The sequence below is a fragment of the Chrysochloris asiatica genome, unplaced genomic scaffold, assembly GCF_000296735.1.
Source record: "Chrysochloris asiatica unplaced genomic scaffold, ChrAsi1.0 scaffold00057, whole genome shotgun sequence".
Taxonomy (NCBI): Eukaryota; Metazoa; Chordata; class Mammalia; order Afrosoricida; family Chrysochloridae; genus Chrysochloris; species Chrysochloris asiatica.
In genome coordinates, this window is record NW_006408575.1 from 3,903,312 (window position 1) to 3,922,153 (window position 18,842).

An 18,842-nucleotide genomic window follows, 5' to 3' on the forward strand; every position below is an offset into this window, starting at 1 on the left:
CAGAGGAAAGTAAGGCACAGAAAGGTTGTATGTAACTTGCCCAGGGCTAGTGAGTCTGATGGCACAGTCTATGTTAGTTTTCTTCCAGTGATCTCGGGCAAGTTACCTCTGTGTCTCAGTGTCTTCATCTGTGAAATGGGGACAGAATGTTTCCATCATGGGAACACTGAGGATTAACAGTGTTTCTATGTGCAAAGTTCAAGAGACCTACTGCCTGGCTTTAAGGTATGATGTAACAGGTACATCATACCTGTTCATAGATGATTTTTTTTTTTTTTTAATTTAAATCTTTTATTGTGAACTCAGTGATAGTTTACATGGGAGAACATCAGTTTTGTACTCATCCTGTTGTATTTCATTTCATTGCAATGATTACAGTCCCCTGCATGCATCATCATTCAATAGTATTTGCTTCTTTTCCCTCTGGTGTTTTTTTTGTTTGTTTGTTTTTGGGGGCAGGGAGATGTATACAAAAACACTCCGGAATCTATATTATTTAAACAAACAAAGGGCACGTTCTGCAAGCCTGCCTCCTGGCCGCCAGCACACAGTCTTTCTCTTTCCATGAGTTTAGAGTCCTCAGCCGCTCCCTCTCTCCATGTCCCCATCTCTGCCTCCATCTCTGGTGTTGCTGCTTCTCTGGATAGGATCCCGCATTCCGCTCATGATGTTCTCTCTTGATGGTCCTAGGGTCCTCTGTTCCTGGACTGTATGTAAGATTACTCTTTCCCTTTATGTTACAAAACTTGTACCTTTATAGTTGTGACAATCACATTAGTCATGATAACAATTACTGTTCATAGATTCTTGTAAGTGGGTGGAGCTGGATTTTGCATGGCCAGGTGAGCACAGGCCAGGCCTGGAATATGGTAACCCCACCAGGCATGTCGGTGAATATTGTTGATGTCCCTTGGGGCTCTTGATCTGACAGCTCTGTTCCCCTCCGCCAACCTCACTGCAGGCCAATGAGAACAGCTTACTGAGTGCGCAGCTCAAAGGCTTCCCGCTGTTCCTACACTCAAACCTGGGCCTGAAGGACTGCAGCATCAACCCCAAGTCCCCACTGCTCTACGTGACACGACCTAGTGAAGTGGAAAAGGGCGTGCTGCCTGGTGAGGACTGGACTGTGTTCCAGTCAAACCACTCCACCTACGAGCCGGTACTGTTGGCCAAGACGCGTTCATCTGAGTCCATCCCACACCTGGGCTCGGACGCCAGCCTGCACGCCGCACTGCATGCTACTGTGGTCCAGGACTTGGGCCTGCATGATGGCATCCAGCGTGTGTTGTTCGGCAACAACCTCAACTTCTGGCTGCACAAGCTTGTCTTCGTCGACGCTGTGGCCTTCCTCACAGGCAAGCGCCTCTCACTGCCGCTGGACCGCTACATCCTAGTGGACATTGATGACATCTTTGTGGGCAAGGAGGGCACACGCATGAAGGTGGAGGACGTGAAGGTATGGCCCGGTGCCTCACAGACGTGAATGTGACACCTTTATGCTTCCCATGGTGACTGTTGCAGTGTCTGTATCTTACCTGTGCCATTAGTAACCTAATGTTTGGCCCCATCACTACCCTTCCTCAGCTAGTCATGTTTTTCATTATGGAATCCTGGTGTGGTGATGTAGGATCAGTACTGGACTGCTAACTGCAAGGTTAGTGTTTCAGACACACTAGCTGCTACTCGGAAACTCTATAAAAGTCACTGTGAGTTGAACTGGCTCAACAGCACTTAACAAGAATAGCAACAACAATTAGGAGCCAATGTCATTTAAAATTATATTGAAGTATTGATTTTGCATCAGGGTACAGAGAAAGAGATCCAGGCTCTCAAAATGTTTCTGTCAGTACCAGAGCTCTCACAAAGCTCTTAAACCAAGAACTAAGGCTTGAAGCGTGTGTTGGGCATGTTTTCAGTGAGGTGTATACAGGTGGGGCCAGTGGGGGCTCAGTGTTAGAAAGCTAGCCTTCCATGCAGGAGACACTGGTTCAATTCCCTCCCAGTGCACCTTATGCAGAGCAGCCACCCGTGTGTCAGTTCTTTGTTGGTTTGTGTTTGTGTGGCTCTAATGCTAAACAGGTTTCAGCAGAGCTTCCAGACAAAGGCAGACTAGGAGGAAAGGGCTGGCAGTCTACTTCTGAAAATGACCTTGTGAAAACCCCAGAGATCACAACAGTCCAATCCAACATTGTACATGGGCTCACCAACTTGATGTGTATAGATAGTGGAATTACAGATGTTTAGATCAAAATGTGTTCACCACACTGAATGGTATGTAAAAGCATGGTACAGACCACAGTTGTTGTTTTTTTAATTTTTAAAACAGAATTTTTATATTTTCAAAACTCCCAATCCTCTTCACCCAGAATCCCTAATTATAAATATTTCACTACATTTATGTTCTCTGTTTCCCCATTTCTCTCTCCATACACTCCCTCCACACAAGAACACACACACCTCAACTATTTGAGAGTAAGTTGTAGACACCATGACCCATTACGAGACCAAGTCTCCTAAGCATATCATTGTCTCACTATTTCCTCTGTTGTTGTTTTTTTTAAGGATGTATGTAAAAACACTTAGGAATATATAATATCTATATTTTTAACTTTTGATTGTGAATTGAATGATAGTTTACATGAGAGAATATTGGTTTTTACAAACATTGTTTCATTGCAATGATTACACCATGCATCATCATTGTTCAGTATTTGCTTCTATTCCTTCTGGCTTTTCTTTGTTTGGGGGTGGAAATGTACACAAAAACACTTGTTGTTGTTGTTGTTATGTGCCGTGGAGTTGGTTCCGACTCATTAGCGACCCTGTATAGGGTTTCTGAGGCTGTAAATATTTATGGGAGCAGAAAGCCTTGTCTTTCTCCCACTAAATGTCTGGTAGTTTTGAACTGCTGACCTTGAGGTTCGCAACCTGATTCGTAACCACTACGCTACCAGAGCTTTTTTGGGGGGGAAATGTACACAGAAACACTTAGGAATATATAATAATTTAAACAACCAAAGGGCACATTCTGCAAGCCTGCCTCCTGGCTGCCAGCATTCAGTCCCTCTTTTCCCATGAGTCTAGAGTCCTCAACTGCTCCCTCTCTCCATATCCTCATCTTTGCCTCCATCTCTGGTATTACTGCGTCTCTGGATAGGGTCCCACATTCATGGACTGTTAAGAATTGCTATTCCCCCCCTTTTGTTACAGAACTTCAACTGTACAGTACACCACAGTATTTTATACATACATGAGGATAACCTGTATTACGGAGAAAACTAAGAAGGGGGATCAGTAAGCAGTGTTTAAAATACCGGTTTCATCAGCTCACTTTATTAAAGTTATTTGTAAAGGAAACCACTGCTCTGGTGTAAATGAAAAATCTGTATTGGGCGCCATCATAATAAAAACAGTGGAAACAAAACAAGGGGATTAAGTTCCCGAGGCGGTCTACTGCCTGAGCACTGCCTGTCCTCTCTTACCCGAGATTAGCAAGTGTTAGAAATATTAGCACCAAACCAAGGCTTCTTTTTGATGTTAGTTAGCATTGTTGCTAAGTTTCATGAAGTCAGTTCCAACACATAGCAACCCTGTGTAGGGTTTCTGAGGCTTTATAAATCTTTGCAAGGGCAGAAAGCCTCCTCTTTCTCTCATGGAATGACTGGTGGGCTTGAACTGCCAACCTTGTTGTTGACAGTCCACTGCTTTTCCTATGGCGCTCCCGCTCTCTTCTGATCTTAGTGGTTAAGTGCCTTCGAGCCAGTTCCGACCCTTAGCGACCAGTATAGGGTTTCTAATGAGTGGCTGGTGAGCTTCATTTGCTGACCTTTCAGTTCAAACCCATGTTGCAGTCCAGTACATTAACCACGGTGCTACACCAGTAAGAGTAGAAAAGAGGAATACTTTCCTCCCTGAGTAATTTAAGGTTTTTGGTGTTCTTGGCCCACCTGAGTTTTCTCTTCCACTGGTAGGGGTTTGCCTGGGTCCAGGAAGGATGGCCCTGCTGTGGTTGGCCGCATCCTCTAGCACGAGAAGTGTGCTCTTCACTTCCTTCTTCCCTAGAGCAGGGAAGAGCAGTGGTGTTGGGGAGTCAAGATCTGACTTCCAGTCTTAATTGGACCTTCGTTGACTGGGGTATTTTGGGCAAGTCCCTTCTTACCTCAGAGTCTCAGGTGTAAAATGACAGAAAAGGGAGAGATAGAAGAAGGCTCTCAGGTGAGTTCCTGAGTCCATAGGGTTCCCATAAGTGCTTGGATGGCTGGGGTGGAGTGTCCAGGCTCAGAGCCCTCTTGCTACAATTTGTAGATAGTTCCTGTTGAGCTTTCCAGCTCAGACACTTCATGTGATGCCACTTCTGAAAGTTCCTGGGAAAAGAAGATGGGATTTTCCCACAAACTTTTGGAAAATCCCTCAAATGGAAGGGACTGCACTTTCCTACTTAGTACCTTCTTCCAGTGGCCCAGTCTTGTTCTCTCCTGCTAGGACACAGGTCCTCGACCACTGGTCCAAGGGCGAGTTCTGGTGAAGCTCCAGACCAGGGTTGAGCCACGAGGAATTTGAGCCATCATGCTCACTGTGTGCCCAGAAACTCAGAAATTGCCCTTCTTGGTTTCTCACTTTGCCCGTTGTTAAGGTGAGAGGAATGTTACTCATCTATAGTCCGTTCTGTGGGCGAAAACTAAGCTAAGCTCCCCCTCCCGGCACTGAGCACAGTGCAGCCTGCCCAGGGCTCCACTAGCCTGTCTCATCTACCTCCAACATCCATGGGAGTCAGAAAGGGCAGCGCTCATACCCTTTTATTCTCAAGCACAGGCTGCAACTGAGTGTTTTAGAGACATGAATGGCACCTCCCTAACTTGTACAGGATTGGTTATGCAGCACGATTTAAATCATGCCATGGCTCGGGACGTGCCTTTCTCTGCATTACTGCAGCTGGTCCACACAGCAACCCTGGAGGTGGAGATTAGAATTATCCCCAGTTCATAGCGGAGGTCACTAAAGCTCAGAGAAGTAACTGCCTGAGGCCACACAGACAGAGCATGCCCATCCACCAGGCAGTTCGCAGCCCGGGTAGGATGCCCGGGGTGCCAGTGTTGCCTTGGGACGGCCAGGGCTTGTAGTCTTCAAAGCCTTCTGAAATCAGGCTCATGCTAATATCTTAGCAGCCTTGTGAGTCATTCAGGAGTGGGAGTTTGTTTGTAACCCTGACCCCTGAGCTGAGCATCTGTCTCAGAAGCATTCATGTCACTCACTTCCTGTTCATCGGGACCTTGCATGACTGGGGACCCAGGGCATCTTGGGAGAAGTCATGGACCTTGAACTTCAGCCTTGCCAGGAGGAGAAACCCTCCACACTTGACAACTGAGTACACCGAGACACGCAGTGGCAGTGACTGCAGATGTAGCAGTGGACCATCATTTTCATGACGTACCACACACCAGCCAGTTTCCCATGCAGTAATTCCTTTGGTTCTCCTAAGAGCATCACGGTGTGGCGCTGTAGGATCAGCACTGGACTGCTAACCTGAAGGTCAGTGGTTCAAATCCACAGGTGCCCCTTGGAAACCCTATAAGGGTTGCTATGAGACAGAACTGACTTGATGGCACTTCATGAGAGATTATTATTCCCATTTTACAGTCAGGGAAAGTGAGACCTAGAGGCGTGATGACACGTAGCAGAGACTGGCTGGATCTAGGTCTTCTCTTGCCAGAGGTCTGTAACTCAAGACTGGCTTCGTGGGTGTGTGACCTGTGCAGCCCACACTCATAGGGCCCACACTCAGAAGGTTCAATGCCCTGCTGTCGCCATCATGAAATTCTGCTTTTTTTTTAAACAAGGGGCTCCATATTTTCATTTTGCCCATTTGTAGCTCAGTGGGAGTACCAGGGAGCTCCTGGCTCCCCTTCATCATTTTCTCCCCTCCTGTTCCCCAGGCCCTGTTTGACACACAGAATGAACTCCGCACACACATCCCAAACTTCACCTTCAACCTGGGCTACTCGGGGAAATTCTTCCACACAGGTAAGTGGTCTGACCCTGCCTCTGTAGTAACTTCCAGTGACTCTTCACCAGCCAACCCACGGAGCACTGAGCCACCAGGACCAGCAGTGGATTTATAGACCCACGTTAGCTTCAGGCACACATTTGACTTTTCTGGGCTCTCCAGTGCCAAGAGCCCACAAAAGCAAGCACAATGCCAGGATACTAACCAACAACAAGAGTGGTTTGCACTCACCCCTGCCTAAGGCTTTCAGGTTGTGCCCTCCTGGTTGGGGCATCTCCTCCCCTTTGACTCCATTGTGTCCCATCCCTTTTAAACATTATTTGTCATGTTTCTGCTTATAAAAGAAACTGAATTTGTAGAACAGTGTAGAAAGTGAAAATGCCCTGTAATTGTACCCACCCACGGAATCCTGGTGCGGCACTGTAGGATACACGCTGGACTGCTAATCACAAGATTGGCGGTTCAAGTTCACAAGCCGCTCCTTGAAAACCCTGTACAGGGTTGCCATGAGTCATAACCAACTCCATAGCACTGAACAACACTAACAAGGTGACTACTATCATTTTAAAGTTTTGAGAGAACATTATGGGATATGGGTTGCTTGGTTCATGGCTGCCTTCTAGTTTTGGGCTCTCCCAGGTTCCTCTCATGCTGCCCTTCAGGGACTGGACAAGAGGGAGCAGGAGCGGCTCATCTTCAGTGACCATTTCTTCTAGCTGCCTTCTACTCAGGCCCCAGTGAAGACAGCTTCTCTCTCTTTATTTTTATTTAAATGTTTTATTGTGATTTATGTGATAGTTTACATGGGAGAACATTAGTTTTACATTTATCCTATCATATACTGTTTCATTGCCATGGTTACAATCCCCTCCATGCATCACCAATCAACAAAAGGCTATATCCTATAAGCCTGCCCCCCCCCCCCCGGTCGTCGTCACACAGCCCCTCTCCCTCTCTGGGTCTAAAGTCCCCAACTGCTGAAGACAGCTTCTCTTGAGTTCTAGGCAGAACCCTATTAGTTAGCAGTTCTGGGGGAAATCTGTGCAGTATTTCTCTAGAGCTGAAGAGGAGACTGTATTCTCAAACTTTAACATGTCAGAGGTAATTATAGTACTACAACAGGATTTCAGAAAGTTCATGGGAAAATGAACTTTTCCCTCCATGGGCAGCTAGTGGGTTTGACTCACTGACCTGTGCTGCACCACCAGGGCTCCTTATGACCTATGAAGAGCTCTACAACGAAGGAGCTCTGGTAGCGTAGTGGTTACGAATCGGGCTGCGAACTTTAAGGTCAGCGGTTCGAAACTACCAGCCGCTCCGCAGGAGAAAGATGAGGCTTTCTACTCCCATAAAGATTTACACCCTCGGAAACCCTGTACAGGGTCGCTATGAGTCGGAACCGACTTGACGACACTTAACAACAACAACAACAACGAAGGAATAAAAAGACAAGGCACCTAAAGAAAAACAGGAAGAGGATACGGACAGGCATGTTGTATCAACGACTCCAAACCCTACAATGCACAGATGGGGTCTAAGGGCCAGAGAGGAAGAAGCAGGGCTTGCTCAGTGGCACCTAGAGTCAGGGCATTCTCTAGACTGGGGTTCCGGGCTCAGGCTGCTTCCATGCCGTAGCTCAGGGAACTGCTGCGGGCCTGGGGGCAGGTTGGAGGGTCTCAGGGCTGGACTGGGCTGAGCTGCCTCTGCTGGGCTGCAGGTACTGACGCTGAGGACGCTGGTGATGACCTGCTGTTGTCATATGTGAAGGAGTTCTGGTGGTTCCCCCACATGTGGAGCCACATGCAGCCGCATCTTTTCCATAACCAGTCCGTGCTGGCTGAGCAGATGGCCCTGAACAAGAAGTTCGCTGTCGTGAGTAAGATTCCATACAGGACAGAGCTGGGAGGGAGGGCTTGGGGCTGGGCTGGGGTCCACACAACCGGCCCCTGGCTATTTCACAGTGGGCCTGACAGCTGTTTATTAACGTCACTGTGCCACAGCTGGGACTAGCTGCATTTATAGACGTGGTCTCACTGAAGTCTTGCGGATTCCTCAAGGGGGCAGATACCAATAGCCCCATTTTATGGACAAGAAACTGAGGCTCAGGGAGGTAGCACCAGCTAAGAAAAAGTCCAGCAGACCGCAGTATTACTGAGCCTAAGCCCCTTCGTTTAGCCTAGGGTGGGAGGCTCCCCGAAACTGAGGGAGATGCTCAGTGAGGTCAGGTCTGTGGCTCAACCTGAACCCACCAGCCAAGTAGAGCCTAGAGAAATCAGGGAAAGCCATCTTCTTGTCCCTCAACCACTGGGTGCTGAGTCCTCTGTGCTAGTGATGTGTATGATCACTGGAATGAGATTCAGGAGACTCTGGGCATATCCCTTATCTGTTCCATGAGGGCTTGGACCAACTCCTCTGCTGTTCTAAGCCTCTGGTTTCTCTCTTCCATTCTCCAGAGGGGAAACTGAGGCCCAGAGGGAAAGGAGCCCCACGCTCACCCTTCCCTGACCCTCCTCTCCACAGGAGCATGGCATTCCCACAGATATGGGATATGCCGTGGCGCCACATCACTCGGGTGTGTACCCCGTGCACGTGCAGCTGTATGAGGCCTGGAAGCAGGTGTGGAGCATCCGTGTGACCAGCACAGAGGAGTACCCCCACCTGAAGCCCGCCCGCTATCGCCGGGGCTTCATCCACAACGGCATCATGGTGAGCAGGCCCAGGCAGCTGGGAGGTGGAGAGATGTGGGTCCGGCAGTCCAGGCCTGTGGGCACATGCCGTTCCGGGCAGCCTGGCCTGAGGCTCTCCATCCAGGGAAGGTGAGCTGCCAGTCTGACCCCTTACATGAGTTCCTGTTAGCTTTGGGGATGAGCAGGGATCAGGGGATTCTTTAAAGCTAACCCAGACCTGGCTGTGGTGAGGACTTGGGACAGGCCCCTGTGTTATTCATGGGCTTGCTCACTCGGTGGTGTTCATTGAACTTCGCTGTATTTGTCCTTGTTCTAAGCACTGGGACACAGATGTGAAAAAAACTCATCAAAGATCTCTATGCTTATGGAGCTAACATTCCAGGGCCAGAGACAGTGTGCTCATAAACGTGAAGTTAATGGTGGTCAGATGGTGATGAGTGCTGGGGAGACAAATCACACAGGACTGGGAGGTGGGGAGTACGGTGGCAGAAATTCTGAAGTAAGGTAGTTAGGGAGGGCCCTCTTGGGAATGAGCCATGTTGTCATTGGAGAGTCCAGCACTCAAGGCAGAGAGGGTAACAGTGCAAAGGGCCTGAGGCAGCGTTGTGCTGGGTGTATTTGAGGACCAACTCGGAGGTTAGTGTTGCTGAAAAGAGACTATGGTAAGAAATGAGGTCAGAGGGGTGACAAGGCTAGGTTGTGTGCCGCTGGGTGTACTTTAGCATTGAGTTTGAGATGGGAAGATTATGATCAGAGCAGTGTTCTGATCTGACTCTTTTTGAAAGGCCCTCCATCGTTCTGCCTGTGCTATGGGACAGAGGCTGTGGGGCAGGGAGGTCACCGCATTCATCCAGAGGAGAGATGGCGGTGGCTTAGATTAGGATGTGGTGTTGAGATCTCATGAGATCCTGGACTTATTTAGAAAGTAGAGCCAGTGTGATGTGCTGACCTGTTGGATGTCGGGTGAGCCACAGGCAGGATGAGCTGCCATCAGTCCAGATGGGGCAGCAGTAGGAGTGCTGGGTTTGGTCATTCATTCACTCACCAACTGACCGTGAAGCTCTTCGGTGCCAGGCCCCCCTATAAACTCCGAGGATGAGACATTGACAAGACAGATCCCTGCCCTCTGGCAGCTCACAGATTTGTGAGAGGAGACAGACCAGTGGATGGCTGAGAGTGCCACTCGAAGCGGTCTTAATGCCACCAGGAGGGTTGCCAAGCATGACTGGGTGGCCTGCTGTAGACAGAGGGTCTGAGTCTCCAGACACATGTCACCTCCCTGCCTATGTCACTCTGGGGTCTGTTCATCTTGTGCAGAGGCCAGCACTGGAGTATGTGAAGTGCAAGGGTCTGTGGGCTCATGTGAGAGAGGACCCCAACTGTGGAGGCTGTGACAGGAGATGCAATGAGAACAGGCCCCATCCTTGGTGCTGTGTGTCTCACGGGAGGCTGGCTTTCTGAGATGACAGCCTGGCCTTCTCCTGAGGAAGGCTCCTCCCACCACTGTCTTGGCCCTACCACAGCTCCTCTCCCCGACCCCATCCCCAGGTCCTCCCACGGCAGACTTGCGGCCTCTTCACACACACCATCTTCTACAGCGAGTACCCTGGTGGCTCCAGCGAGCTGGACAAGATCATCAACGGGGGCGAGCTCTTCCTCACCGTGCTCCTCAATCCTGTGAGTGTTCCACAGCTGGTGTAAGGAAGGGGGTGTTGCTGCGTGCACTTGGGGGAAAGGCAGACACATAAATGAGGGGCTGGACATTGGGAGAGCCACTCCCCAACTCAGGCTTTCTCCGCCCTCTGCTGAGTGGCCTTGGTCAAGGTTCCAGAGCTCTCTGTTCTTTCACAGTCTTAGACTTTAACATAATAGTGTTAACATTTTTATCCATGTCCTTTTTCTAGTATTTGCTCATACACATATATTGCTGTTCACCTGAATTTATCTGTAAACTAGAAATAACCATCCATGCTTGAATTATATTAAATGACCATCAGGTGTGTGTTGTCACCCAGCATTCTGGGATAACCAAGTGCAGGCTGCCATTCTCCAAAAAACAAAACACAAAGAGCTCCCGCATTAGGCCACCTTCCCATTTCTGGGTCTTGTTATTTGGTGGATTCACACCTGACTCTGAGTAGCCAGGGCTCACATTGTTTGTTACTGTTGTTGTTAAGTGCCAGCGAGTCCGTTCTGATTCATAGCAACCCTGTATAGGGTTTCCAAGGAGCAACTGACTGGTGGATTTGAACCGCTGACCTTGCTGTTAGCTGTCCTGCGCTGACTGTACAGCGCCATGCCAGCAGTCCTTACATTGTTTGATGGCGGTCAGATACTTTGGACTGGTCATGAGGTGGCCCTGCAAGCTGAGGCGGGACCTGATGGGTCAGACATGAGTAACAGTGGCTCCAGAGACTGAGCAGCCTCCTGCCTGCCCTTGCCTCTTCCCTGGAGCAGATCAGTATCTTTATGACGCACCTGTCCAACTACGGGAATGACCGCCTGGGCCTGTACACCTTTAAGCACCTGGTGCGCTTCCTGCACTCCTGGACTAACCTCCGGCTGCAGACGCTGCCCCCCGTGCAACTGGCTCAGAAGTACTTCCAGATATTCTCCGAGGAGAAGGACCCGCTCTGGCAGGTAGGGGTGGAGGTGGGGTGGCAGAGCAGGGTGGCCAGGGTGCCATTGTTGTTGTTGTTATTGTTGATAAGTGCCATCGAGTCGGTTCTGAACCATAGCAACCCTGTACAGGGTTTCCGAGGAGCAGCTGGTGAGCTTGAACCGCTGACCTTGCAGTTCCTTGGTGCCTTGGTAGAGGGATGGAATGCTTACCTGCTCACAGGCACATATTTCAGATGTGGGCTCAAGGGTTTGGGCTCCTCACACCCTCATACTTCCCACATGCTACTCAGATGCACACTTGCTCACTAGGGTACAGTCATTCGCTCCTGTGTATTCATATGTACACACAGCTCCCCATACAGTCCTACGAGCAGCTTCCTAAAGCGCAGTGTTCAGAGGCTGCCAGAGCATGGGGTAGATGATGGAGTCATGGGAAAAGGGAGGCTTTGCAGGGGGTGGGGGGTGGGGTAGTTTTTGAGGAAGTCTGCCTCTGTAAGCAGAAGCTAGAATTGGTGGCAGTCTTATAGTTCAGACCAGGTGTCCACAAACCCTGGTTCCTGGGTTCAGTTCAGCCTGCCATCTGTCTTTGTAAATAAAGTTTTATTGGAACACAGTTGTCCAGGACCATGCTTTTCTATATTACCTGTGGCTGTGTTTATGCTCCAACAGATGAGGTGAGGAGAGTTGCAGCACAGGCTGACTGGTACATTTACTAAGCTTCACAAGAAATTTGCTGATCCATAGCTTGGCCATTGCTCATCCAGTTCAATGACGACAGTGTTCATGAGCTCCTATTATGTGCCAGGTGTGGGGATGAGCAGTTTTCTATGATCTTTGGGGGGCATGAGAAGAATGAGAAGTGGTCTCTATATGCAAGGAGCTCAGTGTTCTGAGGTGGGGATGTGACAAGGACACATGTAGTTAATATCCCTGTTAGTTAAGGCAGGGTGGTCAGAGCCACATATCTACATATGATGGAATCTATTCACTGGGTTCTTGGGCCCCTTCATGCATCTTCAACTGTTGCTTTAGGATCCCTGCGAGGACAAGCGTCACAAAGACATCTGGTCCAAGGAGAAGACGTGTGACCGCTTCCCCAAACTCCTCATCATCGGCCCCCAGAAAACAGGCAGGTCTCTCTATTCTTGACCCAGCCCCTATGTCCTGCTGTCTCAGCCACAGACTTCTGGGAATTGTTTTGCTGCGTTCTTCTCCATCCCTCCACACGGCCCTCTCCACTAATCTGCTCCGTCTTCCCAGGAAGTAGAAGTGAAATTGGGGTAAACCTGAATTGCTTATCTGTGTGTAGGTAGGGAGAGGGAGGGTAGAGGTTGTGTTGGGGTGGGCACAGAATTCTCCTGTCTGTCCTAAGCCACAGACTCAGGGAGCTTTCCCTGTGTCCTCCTGGGAGTCTCTGAATCTAGAGAAGTCCACAGTCGCTGCTCTACAAGTCTGAGCCGTGCCAGACAAAACTAGTTCAGTGCCAAGAGGACTGTGATCAATTAGTAACGTCTGTCAGAGATACAGGAGAGACAAGTGATGATGCAATCTCTGAATATTTGCCATCCACACAACCCTATGAGGCATGGATGGGCAGTCCTATTTTACAGATAAGGATTTCAAGTTTGGGAGACATGAAGTAACGTCCTCAAACACATTCAGTTAAGAAAGGGCAGCTTTAGGTCTTGAACCTTGGTATCTGTGCCCCCAAAGCTTATATATACGGCTAATCCCGAAACTCTACAGCTCTTTCTCTTTTGAGATCTCTCAGTTGTATGGTGTATATAGCAAATAAACCATAGATTTATCGAATGAACTGACTCCCTAGAGTGTGATAGAGAAGGCAGCTCGAGTGAGAACAGGGCACCCAGAGGAGGAGACATCTGAGTTACATTTTTTGGAAGGAGTCTCAGCTCTCCTTTCTCTAACCTTCTCTGTAAGTGCTAAGGCTAGAAGGAACCAAGAGAAACCATCTAGGTCTGAAAGTGTGAGGCGATAGTAAGCAATTGGATATGGCTGTGGAGTGCAGTGCCGAGGATTCTGAGGCCTGGTTTAATGATAAAGACTGCTGTGATAGTTTAGTGATGTCCACAGAGGGTGCCGGAATTAGGGTGTCCACATGCATGCCATATATTTGCCATCTGGATTTGATAAATTTCCTTTGTTGTGCCCATGAGGACACTAAAACCCAGAGAGGAAGGGACTTACTTGTCCAGGGTTTCCCAGGGGTTAATGGAAAGCTAGGGCCAGAACCCAGGATTTCGGAGCCCCTATTCTGTGTGTTGCCTCTTCTCTCCCTCTTCCTCTTGGGTCTCAGCTGCCTCCCCTCCTCACAGGCACCACAGCCCTCTACCTGTTCCTGGGCATGCACCCGGACCTGAGCAGCAATTATCCCAGCTCTGAGACCTTTGAGGAGATTCAGTTTTTTAATGGCCACAACTATCACAAAGGCATTGACTGGTGAGTGGGCCTTTCTGTTCCCAGCAGGACTGGAAGGCTGGCATGGGGCTGCTGTAAGAGGTCTGCAGTGGCCCCAGCAGGAAGCAGCTGACTCTTGCTCACACACAGCTGAAGTTCCTGTAAACAGGGACAAAGCGCAGTGCTCTCGGGTCATGGTGGTGGAGTCTTGTCACAGGCAGGACATTTGATGAAGAAGCCCTTTGCCCCTTGCATTATCGCCTGAGGTCAGAGACCTGCTGGAAGTCGGAGTTCAGCCCCTCCTCTGCACACACAGGAGCATCCCGAGTCCAGAAGAGGAGAGAGATATTTGTACAACGGCCTGGGAGCTAGAGACAGAGCAGGGTTTAAAATCCAAATGTCCTGACCGAGAGCTGGCCGTCCCCACTGTGTAAAGCTGACCACGGGGCAGGAGGTGTTCTCATGGTCTTCGGGGAATTATCTGCTGAGGTAGTTAGAATTGCAGCTTCCCACCAGACCCTGTCACTACAGCTGGGCGCTGTCAACCTCACAGTGTGAGGGACAAGCTCAGGGCTGGTTTTACTCGCCAATTTTCTAACTTATGTTTTGTTGCTCTGTGACTTTTCTCACTTTGCTCATGTATTACTATTATGATTTTTATGTCAGTGGGTTTAGCTTGGTGGAGAGATTGTAGACTTAATTTTTTGCTTTTTGGTATTTCTCTCTTCATTGTTCCTTCCCTCTCTCTCTCTCTTTCTTGTGTGCCCTTCCTTTCTTGCCTCCTTCCCTCTTTCCTTCCTGTAACCCTGGTGGCACAGTGGGTTAGTCATTGGGCTGCTAACTGCAAAGTTGGAGGTTCAGACCCACTAACCACTCCTCGGGAAAAAGATGAGGCTGTCTGCCCCCATTAAGCTTTATAGTTTTGGAAACTCTAGGGAGCAGTTCTACTCTGTCCTATAGGGTTCTTATAAGTCAGAATGGACTTGATAGCAATGGATTCGGTTTTTGTTTTGGTGTTTCTGTTGCCTGTATCTTACATGATCTTTTACTTACTTATCTATCTATCTCTCTGTCTCTACCCATGATCTAGCTCCATACCATGCTTACAATCTCTTATCTAAAACCCTTTATGTCCAGACATGTTGGAAGTCAGAATGAGTCGTCTTTTAGAAAGATAATGTGGTATGATATCACGTATCTAGCCACCCCCTCAGCAGAGCTGGGGGCAGCACTCCATTAGCAAATACACGAACTCGAAGCAAAACATGAAAAACTACACTAAGCAAGATTAAGTAGGTCAGGTTTGGATGCTAAATGACTTTGCTACAAAGTTAAGGAAAGTTTCTGTTTTCAGAGCTTTTTCAAAAAAATTATTATTAGCTTTTTATTGTGAATTAAGTGAAGGTTAACAGACAAGATCATCAGCTTTACTTTCAACCAATCATATATTTTGTTTCATCTAGATGATTACAATTCCCTCTTTGCAACAACAGTTCCCCTACTTCCTCCCTGTGGGCTTCCCTTTTACATCTTACTTTTCACAAATCAGCAAAGCAAAAATATTTTATGTACACATACAGAACAAAAAATATACATTTAAATGTCCGAAGGACAAATCTGGCAAGTCAGCCTCCTGCCCACAGGCACACAGCCTTTCTGTGTCCTTGGGCCTAGATCCTTCAGCTGCTCTATCTCTCCATGCCACTGTCTCTGCAAGCATCACTTTTCTTGATAGGATCTCTCACGCTCCATTCGTGGTCTTCCTTCTTGTTGGTCCAGGGATTGTGTGTTCCTGAAATGAAAGGTTAACTACTCTCTCCTTTTAGTTACACATCTTCTACAATTACAGTTGTGACAATCACAATTAACCCCACTAACAGTTACTCACAATTGAATCGTAAAATCCTATCCCAATCATCTCCCAGCCGCTTTTACCAGATTCATCTAGAAAAGAGGGAGAACTTTTCAGTTGGGATTCGACATTATCGCCCTCATTCTGAAATTAAATATACTCATAAAAACTTGTAAGTCAACCACTTCATAATATTTAAGTCCCCATTTTTTTAGAGATGGGCAATGTAGACATTGGCTATCAACCCCGTGCACTGAGAAAACAAGCCTGATCCTTGATCTGAGGAATCCTACCATTTTGGTTGGAATTTTGAGCAACTGCATCCATAAGCAAAAGTCTAGCTCATTAAATAGTAGCAATTCATACTTGCTCACAGTATCAAACACCTTTACCATCATCTGGTTGAGTTCTGGTCAGCTAGCCATCCAAGCTGGGTCACACGAGTACTAGCTGCAAGTCTGGGAGTTCACACACACTTCCCTACTCTTTAGACCAGTTGGCTGTTTCACTTTCAGCCCTGGCTCCCAGTGAATAGATTTCAGAGCCTTCTTGACAAAGCTTTATAGACAAAGAGCTGTGGACATGCAAATGTTGTTTTATAAAGAATTCAGAAAGATGAGAGAGGTATAGTTTGCTGGGCCTGTTTCCAAGGTTTTGATTTTGTAGGTAATGCTTTGGGTTAGGTGTTGGGCTGCTAACCACAAGGGCCACTGCCCTCAAAACCATCAGCTGCTCCACAGGAGAAAGATGAGGCTTTCTGCTCCTGCAAAGATTACAGTCATGTAAACTCTGTAGCGTAGTGGTTACGAATCGGGCTGCAAACCTTAAGGTCAGCGGTTCGAAACTACCAGCTGCTCCGCGGGAGAAAGATGAGGCTTTCTACTCCCGTAAAGATTTACACCCTCGGAAACCCTATACAGGGTCGCTATGGGTCGGAACCGACTCGATGGCACATAACAACAACAACAAACTCTGTATAGGATCACTATGAGTCGGAGTCAACTGAATGGTAGTGGGTTATGGTTGGTTTAGGTGGGTCTAGGGTGCCAGCACTTAACAACAACAGCAATCTGCCCCCAGGTGATTCTGATGAAGGGAGTCCTTGGGACTTTAAGAAGAGTTGTTGTTGTTGTGAAGTGCTGTCGAGTCGGTTCTGACCCATAGTGACCCTGTATAGGGCTTCCAAGGAGCAGCTGGTGAGCTTGAGCCACTGACCTTGCAGTTCAAACAACTTTGCAGTCTGATGCATTAACCCAACAGCACCACACCAGAATGAAGAGTAGGGAGCCTATAAACTCCTCAGCTAGGGTGAGCTTTGGTTCCCATGAGCCTCTGAAATTGGACCCCTGAAGTTGGTTTTGCATGAGTAAGTGTCCCTGAAAGGGTCTGGAATGTTCAGTTTCCAGAAGGATCCTCAAACTAGAGGGGGGTCCCGAAAGAAGACTTTCAGTTCCACCCAGAGCAGGCTGGGGAGGGGGCACTTGGTTGTAGAAGTTGACAGTTCCCTTCCTTGGTCTCCTGTCCAGTGACCGCCCAGGTCAGGATGGGCATCCTGCTGCCATCTGGAAGCAGAAGAGAGCAGCACCTCCCCTTTGCTGATCCTTGCTGCTGTCAGATATGGAGCTTCTCTGAGTCCCATCTCGCCCCCTAGAGGCAGAGAGAGTTAGGACACTCAGTGTAAGTGGGAGGCAAGGGATCCAGGAGGTAGGTAGTGGGATCGCAGGTTTGAGGATTGAATGACACAATCCCTTCCTCATGCCCCAAGACCATAACACATCACACTCATAAGTCTTAATTCTCTTGATCACCCATGGTTTCCCCTCACAAGGAAGGAATTCAGAACAAGGAGGCTTCCAAATGGCCATTCTCTACAGGAATCCTGATTAGAATTCCTTATTTGGATGGGAGAGATGTTTCCCGCTCTACCCCCAGCTCAGCCTCTCATGCTGCATTCCTCATGAGTTTTTCTTTGTGAACCCTCTCTCTGGGTTTCCTGCAGGTACATGGAGTTCTTCCCTATCCCCTCCAACACCACCTCCGACTTCTACTTTGAGAAGAGCGCCAACTACTTTGATTCAGAAGTGGCACCTCGCCGGGCAGCTGCTCTGTTGCCCAAGTCCAAGATCTTGACCATCCTCATCAACCCAGCAGACCGGGCCTATTCCTGGTACCAGGTAAGCCGGACTGAGGTGGAGTTCCTGGGAGATTGTCTGCCACTTGGTTTTTGACTCATTCATCCAACCAGTATTTATTAAGCATCTGTAATGTGTCAGCTCTGAGCTAGGCACCTTGGCTATGGTTATAAGGAAGAATAGAGCCCACCTGAGCCCTGGTAGTATAGTGGATTACGAGTTGGACTGCTAACCACAAGGTCAGCAGTTCGAATCCACCAGCTGCTCCGAGAGAGAAAGATGAGGCTTTCTGCTCCCCTAAAGATTTCCAGCCTTGGAAACCTTACATAGGGTTGCTCTGAGTTAGAATCAACTGGAAGACAATTGGTTTTGTTTTTTGCCTGCATGGAGTTCCTAGCTTGGGCAGAGACAGTTGAACCATAGCCCACAGTTAACTGCCCACTTTCCCAGCTTCATCTGGTCTTCAGCAAGAGGTGGAAGCTGGTTGCACCTTGATGAAGCTTAGACTTGGCCAGCAGTGATCTGAGCTTGGACAAATGGGTGGGGTGGCAGTGGTAATTAAGAGCTGGACAAGACACAGACCTGTCATGCTGAGTGGAGGGTGTAGATAACAGCTTAGTTAAGGAAGTCGAAGTGCTCTGTGAGACGTGCTAGAGAGTTTGTCATTCCTAGTCCTTACTTGAAGGATCCATGGTAGCATAGTGGATTATGACCTGAGCTGCGAGCCAATAGGTCAGTAGTTTGAATCTACTAGCTACTATGCTGGAGAAAGATGAGGCTTTTTGTTCCTTTAAAGATTTACAGCCTCAGAAACCCTGTACAGCAGAAACCCTACACCCCTGGGCCATATAAAGCCCGAGTAGTCATTTGGTCTGGCTGTGACAAGCAACCACATTTCCATCCATCATGTTGTTGTTGTTGTTAAGTGCCATCAAGTCGATTCCAACTCATAGTGGCCCTGTACAAGGTTTCTGAGGAGCAGCTGGTAGGTTTGAGCCACTGACCTTCTGGTTCACAGTCCAAATATTTGACCAAATACTGATGGTGGTAATGTGCCGAGGAGTTGGTTCCGACTCATAGCGACTCTGCATAGGGTTTCCGAGGCTGTAAATCTTTATGGGAGCAGA

General features: G+C 48.4%; 1 protein-coding gene across 2 annotated transcripts in view; it reads left to right on the plus strand.

Annotated features, from left to right (window-relative positions):
* NDST1 (N-deacetylase/N-sulfotransferase (heparan glucosaminyl) 1) overlaps positions 1–18,842 on the plus strand; it is a 48,589-nt gene that overhangs the window by 19,507 nt on the left and 10,240 nt on the right. For both annotated transcript variants that reach the window (XM_006863883.1, XM_006863884.1), the window contains 9 exons: positions 962–1,456; positions 5,934–6,021; positions 7,722–7,876; positions 8,525–8,710; positions 10,240–10,368; positions 11,149–11,331; positions 12,346–12,442; positions 13,650–13,773; positions 17,583–17,757. In XM_006863883.1, coding sequence (XP_006863945.1) covers positions 962–1,456; positions 5,934–6,021; positions 7,722–7,876; positions 8,525–8,710; positions 10,240–10,368; positions 11,149–11,331; positions 12,346–12,442; positions 13,650–13,773; positions 17,583–17,757 — 1,632 coding nt within the window. The remainder of the gene's footprint in view (positions 1–961; positions 1,457–5,933; positions 6,022–7,721; positions 7,877–8,524; positions 8,711–10,239; positions 10,369–11,148; positions 11,332–12,345; positions 12,443–13,649; positions 13,774–17,582; positions 17,758–18,842) is intronic.